Genomic DNA, 17,220 nt, shown 5'->3' with positions numbered 1-17,220 from the left:
AAATATTTGATATCAAAATTTTAAAAATGTACATCGGCACACAATAACACATTTTAATTTATAAAAAAACCATATAATTATATATAATCTTTATCCTCTCACCTTAATTAATTTGATTATATATATTTCTATATCTATACTTCTATATTATTAGTAAAACCAACACAAGTAATAACCACCATAACATAATTTTTATATTCTATGTTTATCTTTTTATGTCATGTTTACATTCATTGCTTTCATTTTTTATATTAATATATATATCATTAATCTTCTACACATTCTCTTATTGATATTTTTACTCTCTATTGAGTTCATATATTGCATTTCTTATATTTAAATTATATTTTCTTAAATTGTATAACATGAAAATGATACGTTCTATATCAGAAAAATAAGAACGTGGATCGATCAACACGCTAGTAAAATATAAAATGAATAGTACATATCCATATATATAATATATAAAATACAATTGTATTACATAATAGGAAAATGGTAAGCTTACCTTTGATATATAAATACACATATAACAAATATAACAAACTTTCTCACATTTCACAAAATATATATACTTTTACATATTCGATGTTCAATACTTTATCTAATAACAATTACAGACTGCTCGTTTTACCCATTGGAAATATCCGCAGATGAATAGAGCATGTTAGACAAACATTTTAAGACGATTGAGCATATTTTTTATGCACTATTCATCAAATAAGTGCGAGTGGGCCTCATGAGCTTTGCCAAAATCGCTAATAATACTTACACTCAAGCATAACATGACCATGATATTTAGTGATATTTTTTTAATGAATAGTAAGCCATCCATTTTATTAAATAATATTAAACAAAGAATAGCAGTAGTTATTCCAATCTTTTTTTCTTCATTTTTTTATAATTAGATATTTTCTCTTTCCGAAAACTGCATATATATCTGCTTTCCTATAACGTATAGTGTGTCATTTCTAATATCTTTGTTGAAAAAAAGTATACATTAAAAGTGTATAAAATTAATACGAAAATAAACATGTAAATAAATGGTAGATAATATAATTATAGTATATAATGCTTAACAAAAATTAATATAATTTAAATCTTTATCATATGTATGAAAAGATCTGGTTTTTTGTTCCGAAAAAACAAATTAATCTCCCTCAAAGCTTATAAATATATCTTAAAAGATAAATTGTGTTTGATCGACGAGAAATAGGAGGATGCAGAGAAAATTCAAAGAGGGTGATTATGACATGGGGGGTGAAGAAGAAGATATAATACGCGTTTTCTTTTTGTCCTCGTTGACTAGTTACACTAAAGGGTGAACACCATAGCTAACACGACGACTTGACAATTCTTTAACCTCCTTGTCTTATTCCCAACTTGTTTTTATCTTCATAATTGTACTCATTTTTCTATATTTCAGTTTTTTCTATCCACTAATTTCAATCTTCTAGGCACACGGCACGTCCTAAGTCTCTGGACTTGGACCGTTCTGTTGTAATTTTAAAATCTTGATTACCATGCACATAAATTTTCTTCAACCAGTTTTTTTTAAGATATTATTATTTAGAGTCAAGAATAATATGGTCAAACATTAATGGAGAGAATCCTTCTTCTTATTGAATTGGGATCCTTTCTATAAGCAAGGGTGAGAATCTCTCCTGTACTTGACATGACATGGAAGTACATTAAAAATAAAAGAAAAAAATATCATGTGACTTCTACCCCTCAGATATCTTTTAAAATAGGGGGCAAATATTGATGTTATATTGCCAAGTGTCTAGACAAGACAAACATCAGTTACTCTAAAGAACCAAACCTTCTCTATTCTCATTTTTTGCCCAAAAAAAACATGGCTTCAGTTTATGTATTCCACTTCCTTTTGTTTTCTCACCTTATGCTACTTCTCTCAGCTTCTGAAAATGAACATGGAAACAAAGTAGAGTGTCCACCTTCATTTCACTGTGGACATCTTGGCAATATCACCTTCCCTTTCACTGTAACAGAAAGCCCTCACTGTGGCTTATTTGTCATAAGCAACTGTGATAATATTAATCCATCGAAGCCCAAAAATATTCAACTGGAGAATAATGGGAAATTGTTTTGGGTTATAAGGCTTATTCACAATCCTCCTACTTCTGCTAATATTACTATTCAAATTAGAGACTACAGTTTCTATAATCTGCTGGAATCCAAAAGTTGTGAAGCCTTTAGCAATAATTATACTCTTCCAACAAAATTTCCTTTTGGTTCTATTAGTATAAGTTACAGTCAAACAATGTTCAAGTGCAATCGCTCCCTCCATGTCAAGCCTCCAAAAGATGTGCATAGTTATACAAACTGTTCTGACTACGATCTCTACTACAAGCCTTCGCTTAATCGAAATGATAGGTCTCTGAGTTCTTTGGGAGCATGTACAATGGTCACACTTCCTATTAAAGATGTTGCTGATGCTGAAGACCCTTTTACGTTTATAACATCTGATATCATCACCAAAGTACAATTATCACATGAATGTGCAAATTGCTACTATCTTAAAAGAGGGCAGTGTCATCTTGACAACTCACAGAAATTCCGTTGCAACAATGGTATACTGCAATAAGTACTTCGGAAACATAAGCACACATGAATGATTTGAAGTTGCACTTGTAGTAGTATTAGTTGCTTTTATATGCTTTACACAGGATAGGTTCTTTCATGTTTCCTTCTAGTCTAGATTTGTGAAACATTGTCTATTTTTGTGCAAAACCTGAGTTAATAATTTACTATGCTTGGGCGATTTACTATTACCTTGGGATGGCAAAATCTGAGTTCCACTGATTGATTGTCTAATATTTTTTGTGCAACACTTGGAATTAGAGCCCCTTATTTTTCTCTGCACAACTTTATCCTCATAACTTGAACTCTGTATCATTTGTTCTCATGTGTTTCTTTTAATTGCAGCTACAGCAAAAAACGGGTTGAGGCCGAAAGTTAAATTGGCTGTAGGTAATGTATCTTTTACATAACTTGATATTCATTTTCAGCATGTGAATATAAATTCATTGATCCTTAGCAAGAAAATCCAAGATCATGCCCTCTGATATGTTTTAAAGTAATCTACAATTGATATTTTCTTGTGGCCTCCTTTCCACAGGTTTAGGTGTTGGAGTCCTGGGCATCTTGATAATTGGGTTGCTATTGATACTTATACTCTACAAACGGAAACATGCTACTTCAGGCGAAGACTTCCATTCAAGAAATTCTTATTTTGATTCCCCCTCAAATCTACACCTAGAAAGTGGAGGTGTGTACTTTGAAGTTCCAATCTTCTCCTACAAGGATCTTAAAGAAGCAACGAACAATTTCGACCATACTAAAGAACTTGGAGATGGAGGCTTTGGGACTGTATACCATGGTAGGATACTAAAATACTTGGCTCTCTAAATTAGCCTTCTAACTCGTTATAGAACTTATGCTCAGATCTTTAAAATCCAGGGAAACTCCAAGATGGACGGGAAGTTGCTGTGAAGCGCTTATATGAGCACAACTATAGGCGAGTAGAACAGTTCATGAATGAAGTTCAGATCCTCACACGTTTGCGCCACACAAATCTCGTGTCCCTCTATGGCTGCACTTCAAAGCACAGCCGCCAACTACTACTTGTGTATGAATATATTTCGAATGGCACCATTGCTTGTCATCTGCATGGTGGATTAGCAAAGCCTGGCTTACTACCATGGTCTATAAGAATGAAAATTGCCATAGAGACTGCTGCTGCATTGGCTTATCTCCATGCATCCGATATCATTCACCGTGATGTAAAAACAAACAACATTCTCCTCACCAAAAATTTCTGTGTTAAAGTTGCTGATTTCGGCCTTTCAAGACTATTCCCTACCGATGTGACTCATGTCTCCACAGCTCCACAAGGGACCCCGGGTTATGTAGACCCGGAATATCACCAATGCTATCAGCTTACTAGTAAGAGTGATGTATATAGTTTTGGAGTTGTGCTCATTGAGCTAATATCATCTAAGCCTGCTGTTGATATAAACAGGAGTAAGGAAGAGATTAACTTGTCCAATCTAGCTATAAAGAAGATTCAACAAAGTGCAATTAGTGAGCTGGTAGATCCTAGTCTTGGTTTTTGTTCAGATAATGAGGTAAAGAGGAAGATAGTTTCGGTGGCGGAGTTAGCTTTTCAATGTTTGCAAAGGGACAAGGAATTAAGACCTTCCATGGATGAAGTATTGAATGAATTGAGAAAAATCGAAGCCGGAGAGGATGAGCAAGAGGTTGTAGAAGGAGCAGATGCTCCTGTTGCTGGAGATTCACTTAGTATTGTACATACACGTTCAACCTCGGCTGAATGGGATGAAGTTGGATTATTGAAGAATATGAAACAGCCATCTTCACCAAACACTGTTACTGATAAGTGGGAAAGTAAATGTACTACGCCTAATGTGAGTGGTTGATCACTTAGCCTATTTTCAATAGTTGATAATCCATTTTTTTCAGATAAGCTTTCAGCACTCATTAGTTGAAAAAAGAATGAGTCAAACCATGGTTATCTTCTTATCCACTTGTGTAGTTATTAAAAGGATGATTATACTATATCACACTTCACACATTGTAGTTATGCATAGAGTTGAAGGTTTATGTAATTGATTGAATATTAGAAAAATCTGTAAAAAAATAAGACAAAGAAGATTTGAAGGTGCGTCTTGGACTTGATATAGGTATTTGAACATGATATATTATTCAATATTTTCTGCATCAAAAGTTCACAGTCATATAAGATTGCCAAATTAATAGTTGGAACTTCCCAACCACAGGTTTAAGTGTCGCACTACTAGGCATTTTGATGATTGCTGGGTGTCTCTTTAGACAGAAAAATATAGAGAAAAACATGGTCCTTCAAACTTCCAATACCAATCAAAAACACAGAATCACAGAAATATTAATGAAAGTGGAAGTGCGATGATAAGAATGAAATAGTAATTCTAGAATTACAGAGAATTAGAAGAAGGAATAGAGCAAGAACATGGAATCCTATAGAATGAAAGGATCCCCAGAAGTAGTGTTATTAGATTGAGAGGAAATATTACAAGATGTGTCTAAATTCTGAAAACAATGAATGAATATCAAAACAGTTAGAAGTGGCTATTTATAGCCAACTGTCTTAACTGTCATTACCAGAATTTCTACAAAAGGAAAGTACACGTATGAAAGGCAAAAAATACAACTAAAACTATTCCAATAGGAATAATCCCTATCAATATCCCCCTCTTAAGATGATCAATGACCTCATGGATTGAAATCTGGAAACTTCTTCAAATCATAAAAGAATTCCCACGTGGCATCTTCCAATAGTTGATGCTTCCATTTTACGAACACCTTAGTTACGGTCTGACCCTTCCTCTTCACAGTCATTCGATCCAAAATTGCTTCTGGTCTTGGAAGATGAGGAGAAGTAATAGCTAAGCCAACATGTTTCTTTAGTTGTGAAACATGAAATACATGATGTATCTTAGAAGATGGAGGAAGAGTAAGAGAATAAGCCACACTGCATATTCTGCTAGCAATGTGACAAAGGCCAAAATATTTAGGAGCAAGCTTAGCATTGGGTCTATTTTCCACTGAAATCTGCCTATATGGATGCAATTTCACATAGACTAAATTACCAACCAAGAATTGCCTATCAACTCTATGTTTATCTACAATTTGTTTCATCCTGTCTTGTGCCCTTCAGAGATAGAATTTCAACACTTTTAACATTTCATCCCCCTTGCTCAAGCTCATGTCCACTAATTCAATTATAGATTCACCAGGTAAGTAAAGGAGATAGGCTGGTGGAGGTTGGGCATACACTATCTCATATGGTGTAGTCTGGATAGAGGTATGAAAAGTGGTATTGTACCACCATTTAGCCAAAGGTAGTCACTTGAACCACTGTTGAGGAGTATCAGAGCACATACACCTTAAGTACGTTTTCAAACATTTATTCACTACTTCAGACTGGCCATCAGTTTGAGGATTGTAAGAAGAAGAAAGCTGAAGTTGGACCTCTTGTAAGGCAAACAAATCTTGCCAAAACTTACTGATGAATATAGGATCCTTGTCACTACTGATTGAGACAGGATAACCATACAACTTGAAGACGTTATCCAATAAGGACTGAGCCACATTAGTAGCAGTATAGGGATGAAATAAAGCCATAAAATGAGCAGCTTTACTCAACCTGTCTACTACAATAAAGATAACCTGTTTTCCAGAATATGGAGGTAACCCCTCGATAAAGTCCATTGTTATATGCTGCCACACATGGTCTAGAATGTGCAGGGGTTGAAGCAAACCTGGTGTAGGAGTAGTTTCATACTTACATGGTCAAGAATGGACATCTAAGTATGAAATTCTTCACATCTCTGTTCAAGCCTTTCCAAAAAACCACAGATTTGACCCTCTGAATGGTAGCAGTTGTGCCTGAATTTCCTCCAACAGCAGTGTTATGCAACCATTGTAGGATATCCTCTCTTTGTTGATCAACTTTACCAATAACCAGTTTACCCTTCCTCCTCAATTCATCATTCAACCAAGTATAATGTTTATGAGAAGAAGGGTCATTGAACAGTTGACTCCTCAATTTGACTAATCCATCATCATTGTGCCAAGATTGCTTAATTCTTTCCACCATAGCAAAGTCTACTTCATGCACCAACAATGCATGGAAAGTATCTATCCTTGTGAGTGCATCAGCTGCAATGTTCTCCTAGCCTTGCTTGTACTCTATGGTAAAATCAAATTCCATAAGCTTGACAAGCCATTTTGGTTGAATGAAGTTGTCAATCTCTGATCCAACATATACTTCAAGCTCCTATGATTAGTCTTAATGATAAAATGTTTGTTTAGTAAATAGTGCCTCCACTTTTTTACAACAAAAATAATTGCCATTAGTTTTTTCTCATAAGTGGATAAGGATTGTTGCTGAATACTCAAGGATATACTGATATAGGCATAGGATGGTGATCTTGCATCAATACTGCTCCTAATCCCACCCCTGAAGCATCTACCTCAACCAAGAAGACTTTAGAGAAATCAGACAAAGCAAGGACATGAGCTGTTACCAACAATTGTTTAAGTTGCAAAAAAGAGTTCTTAGCCTCAGATGTCCAACAAAAGTTATCCTTCTTCAACATTTCAGTCAGATGTTTAGCCACTCCACCATAACCTTTGACAAACCTTCTATAATATCCTACTAACCCTAGAAAACCCCTCAATTGTTTCAAAGATTGAGACAAAGGTCAGTCCTTAACAACAATAATTTTTGCAGGATCAGTAGCAATACCCTGCTGTGATATAAAGTGGCCTAGATACTCTACCCTTTCCACTCCAAAATAGTATTTGGATTTCTTAGCAAACAAACAATTTTCTTTCATCAATAACAAGACTTTTGTGAGATGCTCTAAGTGTTCACTCAAAGTCTTGCTATAGATGAGTATATCATCAAAGAAAACTAATAAGAACTTCCTCAAATATCTCCTAAAAATAGCATTCATGAGACCTTGGAAAGTTGCAGGGGCATTTGTCAAACCAAATGGTATAACTAGGTACTCAAAGTGATCTCCATGAGTCCTAAATGCAGTTTTGTGAATGTCAGAAGGATCCATCCTGACTTGATGGTACCCAGCTCTTAGATCCAGCTTGGAAAAAATTGTTGAGCCATGTAGTTCATCCATAAGATCATCCACCAATGGAATTGGAAACCTATATTTGATCATGCCCTTATTCAACTCCCTATAGTCCACACATAGTCTCCAAGAGCCATCCTTTTTACCCATCAAGACCACAGGGCTAGCATATGGACTGCTACTATTATGAATAATCCCAGAATGTAACATATCTTACACCAGTTCATCAATAATGTCATTCTGGTGTTTAGCATATCTATAAGGCCTCTTGTTTACTGGGTTGGTGTCGCTCCCCCATTTTCGGCTGCACGACTTATTTAGAGTCGTCATATAGTTAAAAATGTAGACAAATCTTTTAAGCTCAATTACATTCGACTTTTGGATTTTTGATATCCAGGTTCGGAACTCGGTTACGAGGTAGGGAAGATATTAGCACCCTAACCGCCTGCCTTAAGCGGTAACATTCATTAAAATATATGACTTTATTATTATTATTATTATTTTTTATTTATTAAATTGTCTGATAAATTAACTAATTATTAAAAAATAATTATTTTTATTATTGTTCCTGACAAGATTGACCACGATCCTACATATCCCTATTAAGAGAATTAAGGTAGTTCTTTAAGTAGAAAATGGTTTATTGGTTGAGTGTATTTTAATTAAAGAAAATATATTTTTTTATCAAAAATATTTATTTTTCATGTTTATTTATTGGTGAAAAAAGTTTTTTTTGATTAATTTTTGTCATTTATTTAATTTTGTAAATAGAATTTAATCGATTTTGAGATTTAATCAGTTGAAAAGAAGCAGTGTAGCGCGATCTTTCGAAGATGATCTGAGAAGAAAGAGACCTCTTGGGCGACCTTCTCTTCATCTTTGATTAAATCTCAAAATTAATTTATTTTTGAAAAGTACTTGTTGTCATGTTTTATTTATAAAAAATGTTCAGTTTTTTATTCATAATAATTTTTGCCATTTATGTTTTTTAGTAATGTAATTATGACATTAGAATGGAAAAAAATAAAGTTCTTAAAAAAAGATTCTTAGTTCATTTCTACATGAAAGAAATTTTGTTGGTTTCTAGTTATTGATATTATCCAAAAAAAAAGTATATTATTTATTTATTCAAGAATTTTTTTTATTTATTTATAGACTAATCCATGTTAGATGTCATATAAAAATTTACATTTTTTATTTGTTAATCCATATTATGGTTTACAAATACATATATAAACATACTACAAAAAAGAAATAAAAGAAATAAACATGTTTGATTATGTGTGGGAGAGAGTATGAAGCCTTACTGCACCTGGACACGTGGTGCATGCTGGATGGTGGACCAGAAGGGTGCATGGGGCGGAGTGTGGTCTTGCACACACTGGATCTCATGCTCCCACGGGATGGGGATCATGTGCAACGGGTTATGGTGAAACCATGATGAGGTTTCGCCTTGTGATTGTATGATCTAGAGTCAACGCCAAAACTATGACTATCACACAAATCCAACGGTGGTAATTTGTCCTAGCGGAGGGACGTATGACGGACCTTGAACACGCATGTACTCGATCGCTCCTCCTTGGCTTTTTTCTATCTCACATGTATACTCTATGTGCTTTTCAAAGTAATTTTGCAGTGTTTGCAGTGTTCACAGTATATTTACATTGTAGCTTTTTTGTTTAGCCTAAGCTCTATTTATAGCAAAATTTTAATCACTAAATTCCTAAAGTTAGATTAACCGATTTATCATCTGATTACTTAATTTTAGGAATCCCAACAAAACAGTTATGACCAACATATTTTAATATTATTTCTTGTCTTTAAATTTTCAAATGAAAGTTTGTTAAGAGAATAGACTTGACATTTTCATTTAATTACCTTAATAAATCTAAAAATAATTATAAAAAATCCATAAAAATAGCTTTAATTATTTTTATTCATTTAATATTATAATCTCGAAAAACTTAAAATAAATAAAATAAAATCATTTTATCAATTGTTTTTAGAGGCAAATGTATGAGTTTCTAGAAGTTATCTTTTATTGTATATTTTATTTGTTTTTGAAAAATCTTTTTTTTTTGGAGTTCATTTATTTTAGATTTGAATTTTGGTTAACCTAATATTCAGATTTAGGAACCTTAACATAATATATTTATTATTATTTTTAGAAAACTATTTTTGGAATTCTATTATTTTTTATTTGAAAAAATTTGGGCTTTTTATGGGCTGGACAAAAATTGTTGTTTACAATTGGTACCTTGCAATAGTGGATGTTGGTGGTTATATCCATTCCTCATAGGGGTAATTGTGTAGGTTCTTGAAAAACCTTAGCAAACCTCTCTAATACTTGACCTAATTGAGTTGAAATAGGAGGCTACTCAGCACCAGTAGTAAGGGAATGTAACAATTCTCCATCTACATAGCACAATTGCATCATTGACAATTGAACTCCATTTGCTAAATCTTTTTCAAGTTGTTGTTTTTTTATAGTTTTAACACCATTATTAGAAGAGCCCCTAAGAACATGCCTTCTCCTATGCACAGTGAAGTCCATTGTCAATTTGGCTAAGTTCTAGGTAATGTCTCTCAATGTCACCAACCATTCTATGCCCAACACCAAATCACAGCAGCCTAAGGGAATTAACATTATATCTAAAACAAAAGTTGTATGTTGAATGGTCCAAGGGAAGTCCCTTACTACTGTAGAAATTTATATTTTATTGCCATAAGCTACAATGATCGTTAATGGCTCTAGTTTCTCAATCTTGTAGCCTAATGTCTTAGCTTTTTGAATATCGAGGAAGTTATGAGTACTTCTACTATCAATCAGAATGTGTAGTGACTTCTTGTTATAATGCTCTGTAATCCTCATTGTTCAGAAACTTGCCATCCCAGTGAGAGTATTAACATATTTGTGGTTCACCATAATTTTGTGTCTCATGCTTAACTTCCTCTGGCTCAAGAATCTCATCACCACCATCCTCAACTTCCATAACATGGAGCTGCAATTTCTTGTGTGACAAGTTGTGCTCTAGCGTGAAGGGTGCATCACAAAAATAACATAGCCCCTTAGCTCTTCGTTCATTCATATAAGATGGAGTCAAACTTTGTACAGGTTTATACTTCTGGTTAAGCAACTCCTTTGGTGGTTCAGTTGCAAGAAAAGGCTTATTAGGGAGAACAAGTTTGGCTAGAATATGAGGCTTACTGTTCTTGGCATGAAGAGACATAAATGAATTCGAGTTCTGAGAAGACTCATACAATTTTTCTAAAGAAAAAACCTTCCTAACTGACTGTGGTTGGAACATTCTAACCATCATTTGGACATCTTGTTTTAAGCCCCCTAAGAAACAGCTAAGTATGTATTCCTCAAATAATTCTAGCTTGGTGATTATTGCATCAAATTGTTCATGATAATCAGTCACAAGAGCTTTTTGCCTCAAGTTCATAAAATCTACCATGAGGTCATCACAGACCTCCCCTAATCGCTCCACCAACATTTTTACATATTCAACCCAATCTGGCCATGAACTTGACCATAATGACTTAACAAAAGCATGATGCCATTGCAAAGCTCTACATTCATAATGAACCATAGCTAATTTCACCTTCACTTTCTCAGGTGTACCATCAATTAGGAAGTAACATTGATAAATCCATTGCCTCATATTATCCCCATTGAATCGTGGAAAATCAATTCTTGATAAACGAGTACCACAAGAATAATACGAATTAGGAGCTTTCTCACCAGAATTTCCAGCCCTAGAACGAGTTGACTCACCAACATCATATCTGGTATTCTTGAGTAAATCTTCCATCGTGAGTTTCAAGGAATCACTAAGGGATTTCTGAATTGAAGCAGCAAGTTCCATCATCTTAATTCTATCTTCGTCGACATTCGACTTTCTAATCTTTCTTCAATTTCCCTCACTGAAGCTTGACTTCTTGTCGAATCGGCCATGGAAGCTTGTTAGTGTCCAAGGAAGAACCAATCTGATACCAATTGATAAGAATGAAATATAATTCTAGGAATTGCAGAGATTTGAAGAAGGAATAGAGCAAGAACAGGGAATCATATGGAATGAAAGGATCTCGAGAATCAGTGTTATTAGATTTTGTGGAAAGATTACAAGAAGTATGCAAATTCTGAAAACAATGAATGAATATCAAAATAGTTAGAAGTTGCTATTTATAGACAACTGTCTTAATTGTCATTACCAGAATTTCTACAAAAGGAAAATACACGTATGAAAGGCAAAAAATACAAGTAAAACTATTCCTATAGGAATAATCCCTATCATGCGAACTTTGGAATCCCTTTCTTCTCTTACAAGGAGCTTCAGGAAGCTACAAATAATTTCAACCACACTAGCCAACTTCGACATTAGGCTTTGGAAATCGGACAGTTTATCACATTAAGTTGGGATCAAACAAATGTAACTCTCAATCACATATCTATTTTCTTTTATTATAATAAAAATTATATTTTTACCACTGAAAATAAGGGGAGAGAATTTCCAAAATTTCTCTTTCTCCAAGAATGGCAAAAAAAATTATTAATAAACAATATATGACACATGTATATCATTTTTTATGACAAAAAGAACTAGATCTATAATGATAATACAACAACAACTGACTATTATTATATTAGATCTATAATAAAAAGAAGGAACCTTATTTTATGTCTTATATAATATATTATTACGTGGCAACAACAACAACTGACTATTATTATATTAGAACAAAAATTCCGTGAAGAAATGGCACTTATACAAGAAATCCTATGGGGTATTAAAAGTTAATGTATTTAATTAGAAAAATCGTTATTGAGAAACTTAATAAAAGAAAAGGAAGTAGAACGTTGGAAAATGTAGCAAGTCCAATAATTCTGTTTGCATGGTCATCAGTGAAGACCTTTTTTTTTTCTTTCCTTTGAATTAGAAAGCAAGACCAAAAGGAAAGGAAGGTAATGAATATGTTAGGAAGAAAATATGCAACAATTCCCAAATCAGATATCACGCTTCCCACCGCTGCTAGAAGCAATGAACCCTCTTTGTCCCCTCACAATTATCACCGCTCACTCCAATATTCAAATTTCAAACCCACTTTAACTCATCCTACAACACCACACTCTTTTTTTTTTTTAAATAGACTCAACTCACACAGATAGAGAAGAAGAAGAATCTGAAGATGGCCACACTGCAAAAATTTAAGTTATTCGCAACACTATGCGGTATAGCCCAGAGCCCGACACAAAGCCCGAGGACAAGCCCACTGGTTAATCTCCGGCGGCCGAAAACCACCCTCCAGACGCTGCTTTGCTTGAACCGATCACATCGCAGGCGAGACTCGCCGCTTCTTCAAGAACACTCATCAGAAAAGAAGAGAAGAAATTCATTGAAGGAACTCTTTGTGTCTTCGCCGCCCAAAGAAGGAGAGGAAAAGGTGCAAGCTGCTGCTGCTACAATGTTGGGTTCTGTTGCCATTGGGAACATGGGCCTTATTGGGCCGGGTAGTACGGACGGGTATGGGCCACGAAACCCGGGTTGGATGGGCTTCCGTTGCAGGTCGTTACTGAAAAGGAAAGCTTGGCGCCCTCTGCTTCTCACTATTCACGAATAATCTGATTCTTATCTAATCTTAAAGTAATAATCATTCTACAATGAAGTATCACATATGCTTCATTTTATTTATATATTTTAATTATAAAAGTTTTATTACATTATATATAAAAAAATAAAAGTGTTTTAACATGTTATTCTTTATTTTTTGTATTATTTACTCTTCCTCGATACCCATTGCAATCTCAGCATAACCACAGAATCATTCTTGTTATTTTCTTCATATTTTGTTCCAAGATTTAGTTTATTTTATGAAAATTTTGCGGCTGAATTTAAGTATCCTTAAGTATGACTATATATGATATATAATTGCGTTTGAGCTGTAGTGAGATTTCCTCTATCCGTATTACTTTAGTTATGCTATTTTGTGAATCTATGAGAAATCAAATGTAATTGTCACTTCTTTATTGTTTCTGTTCTTTTTAGGAAGAAAATTGTGACTCAAAGTAATATCGGAATTGGGTAAAGAAGAGTGTCATGTGTGACGTTTGTGAGAGAAAATATTTTGTTAAAAGCAATGTCAAGGAAAGGCAATAATATATTGGAAAATGAGCATGCTTCTAGAGATACCCCACAAATAATGGCTTTAGTCATGTTTAACAGTGAGAAAATTAAAGGTATTACCTAATACTCTAGGGTACAAACTGAGGTGGGGATTTAGAACACTATTCTCAATTAGCTATGGTAGTTCTAATGGAGGTTGAGACTTCTTTATGAAAATATAATATGGATAGAAGTTAGTTTGATCAGTATGGATTTCTGAAAATATTGTAGAAATTGTGAAACCCAATAACTTCTGGGCATCAAAATTACTTAAGTTAATTCTTCATTTTAAGACTTCTAGACATAATAAAATCAACCTTTATGAAGTTGTGTTCCTATTCTAAGATTTCTAGGCATAAAAAAATCTACCTTATGAAGTCGTAATTCTACTCCACGACTTCTGGGTAGAAAAATGTCAACACAAAATTGAAGTTCAGAAGTCGTACACTTGTAACACGACTTCCTAATTTGCCCAAACATTATCAGTATCAAACTTTTTAATCCAACAGTCTATATTTAGTTTGGTTTGGGGGCTTGCATTTTAGCATGTACCCTTTTATTGGTTAGGTTCACTATACAGCTATTAAATTGTCAGCGCCAAACTCGATCTAATTGTCAGCTCCATGTATATACAAATGTTTTCCATCATTCAAGTGCAATGTGGCTGAACAATGGGCCACACATTTGAGAGAAAGAAATAAGGGCATGGTAAATTTAATTGCTTAAAATCCACAACACTGTTGGATGATGCTACAACTCAAACAAGTGCTGAGTTTGCCAACTTGGCTTTAATGTCTAGTTGCTGTTTCAGGATAAGCTTATAATATCAAGTCACTTTCAAAAGTTGCATTGAGCTCCCAAAGGGCACTGCTTTTCCTCCCAACTACTATAGTAAATCCAAATTCTTAGATTTATTATTCAACAGCCCGGAAATACATATTAAATGCTTATTTCATTGTCATCTCTAACTACTTGTTGCATTGCAGCCACATAAATATATGCCCCAACATAAATACATACTGCATATAAAATCATATTCCAAGCAGCTCTTATATATCAGCTTAATCATATCCTAAGTACTTCTCGCCTAATTTCTTCTATTTTGTCTCACGTGATGTTCATGTCAATAAAAACATGTCATATCAATTAAAAAAATTAAATCTTTATTATTATTATTATTAATTCATTATTATTGATGCGATATATCATATGAAACATGATGTGTAAGAGTGTAATACAGATTAAGAGTAAAAAATGTGAAATTATGAATTTAATACTCTGATCACTAATAGATTTAATTTTTCAATTCAAAATTTTCTTTATTGTTTTCATTAATAAAAGACTCTCATTAAGAAGATCTTTAAACCAAATGGATGGATTGCTAATTATCATATTCATCTAGTTCTGTTCACTGATCTAAGTATTTAAAATCCCTCGAAGTGAAAATATCTAAAACAATGTATCCTTCAAATCCTCCCTTATTTAGCAATAGAAACACAAGTAATGCAAAATCACCTCGTTCTTTGCTTGTTTATAACAACCAAGGTGGTTAAATATCTGGTTTATCTTTTTCCCGTTTGATCTTAAATTCAACGTTAGTGTATGTACCCCAAAAAATTTCAGCAACGTTACGGTGAAGTTTAACAACCTCGCCAATTGATCATATCAAATGAGTGAATCATGGAGCAATAATTATTGTGAAAATAAAAAAAGATAATTAAATGATAATACATGATTGGACGACCATGCAATATTTATTTTTAGCAAATAGTACATTAAACTTAAATTCTTATTTTGTATCAACAAGTATTACTATTAATTTTCATTTATCTTCCCCAATAGTTTAGATCTACCCTGATGTAGTAGTTATTATTAATTTTTGAAAATTGCTTAAACTTTGATTGCTTTGTTGCGGAGCATAGGATACTTTTTTGTTTAACTAGATTATTAGTTTCGTCGAATAGCCTCTATAAAGCTATCTACATAATACAAATGGAGGAGCAATGATATTATACACATACAGCCACGTGCTTCTTGGTCTTTTATATTTGACCTGAATTAATCATGTTCATCAAAATCATAAAATATCTATTTATATTATAGTGGTATCTTTAATCTCTTACTAGGCTTCAAGAAGCTGCATGATCAAAGCATGGGATAAGATATATAACTCGACTTGACCCGATGCAAATAAACACAAATCCCATAAATTTCTGACTAACACTCATTCTGTTCCATAAGTATGAGACTCCTTTCTCACAATGGAGAGAGAAATTTATTTATTCTTTAAATATTAAGGGTAAAACTATGATTTCAATATAATTGATAAGAATTAAAATGTTATTTCATTTTATATTTTTATTTGTTTTTTTACATAACACTACTCTCCATATGGCTGACTGTTTCAAGAATCTACTATAAATTAAATCAGCTGATTTGGCTAGTCTCATGCCAAGCATAATTATTTAATTAAGTCAGAGTCATTGTCTGTTAAATGAACTAGGTGGTACTTTCAAGGTATTTAAGTCTTTGTAATAATGTCTGTATTTTATTGTGGCAAATTCTTTTATACGAAATAATAAGATAAAAATAATAAATATCATATAAAAAATATATATCACATTATAAAATTTTGAATAAAAGAGCTTTTAAAATGTGGGACAGAAATACAAATTTTATACATTCTTCACAACAATTTGAGAATATAAAAAATAATAAATTTGGTGATTATCTTATTAAAAAAATTGATATATCATCCTAATAAAAAAATTTAAATTTAAAAAAGTAAGTTATATTACAGATTGATACTTTGTTTACTAACATATAAGGGGGTATGTGTCATTTTTTTGTGGGTAAATTTTTTTATAAAATAATTTAATATCAAATATATGATTATTTATTAAAAAAATCGGAGTTTGAATAAGTATGACAATTGTATAATATGATTAGCTCGTTTTCAAGTAGGCCTCAGCTTCTTAACTTGTGGAAAACTGGTGAAATAGGTGTTACATACTAATGAAGAACTGTTCTTCTAAATTTTGTCATTGCTAATGTGAATTAAAATTTTAAAGTCTTTATTATTATTATTATTTTTACTTTATCATTATTCACATATAGTAGAATTTGAGATAATTTATTTTATCCCATAATACTAGTAATTGATTGCCAAATGTTCTACTAAAAAAACTAAAATCATCCATATCAAAATTAGTTTTGTCTAAGAGATTATTTTTCATCTATTCTAAACATGTTTATAAAATTTATCTTTTCATAACTTCTCAATAATGTATTTTAATAAAATAGATATCTATCAATCCAATAATGTCAATTTTTTTTAAAAAAAAATCAAATAGATTACATCGATAACTATCTAATTCATT

At 32.8% G+C, this 17,220-nt stretch overlaps 3 protein-coding genes across 4 annotated transcripts; 2 read left to right on the top strand and 1 right to left on the bottom strand.

Moving 5' to 3' along the window:
- LOC109346356 (LEAF RUST 10 DISEASE-RESISTANCE LOCUS RECEPTOR-LIKE PROTEIN KINASE-like 1.1) lies at positions 1,745-4,624 on the top strand. Of its 2 annotated transcripts, none has more exons than XM_019585870.1 (4): positions 1,745-2,591; positions 2,947-2,991; positions 3,146-3,400; positions 3,481-4,624. In XM_019585870.1, the coding sequence occupies exons 1-4, from the start codon at positions 1,856-1,858 to the stop codon at positions 4,458-4,460; spliced, it is 2,016 nt and encodes a 671-aa protein (XP_019441415.1). In that variant the 5' UTR covers positions 1,745-1,855; the 3' UTR covers positions 4,461-4,624. The 2 variants fall into 2 exon arrangements, with proteins under 2 accessions (XP_019441415.1, XP_019441414.1); XM_019585869.1 differs by having other exon boundaries at positions 3,140-3,400.
- On the bottom strand, positions 7,287-7,883 carry LOC109344741 (RNA-directed DNA polymerase homolog). The gene has a single exon (XM_019583497.1). It carries the CDS (start codon positions 7,881-7,883, stop codon positions 7,287-7,289), a length of 597 nt encoding a protein of 198 aa, XP_019439042.1.
- On the top strand, positions 12,867-13,298 carry LOC109344740. Its single transcript, XM_019583496.1, has one exon. The coding sequence runs from the start codon at positions 12,867-12,869 to the stop codon at positions 13,296-13,298; it is 432 nt and encodes a 143-aa protein (XP_019439041.1).

The sequence above is a fragment of the Lupinus angustifolius genome, chromosome LG04 (assembly GCF_001865875.1).
Source record: "Lupinus angustifolius cultivar Tanjil chromosome LG04, LupAngTanjil_v1.0, whole genome shotgun sequence".
NCBI lineage: Eukaryota > Viridiplantae > Streptophyta > Magnoliopsida > Fabales > Fabaceae > Lupinus > Lupinus angustifolius.
Note: the sequence above shows the minus strand (reverse complement) of the source record. Positions and strands in the feature narration are given on the sequence as shown.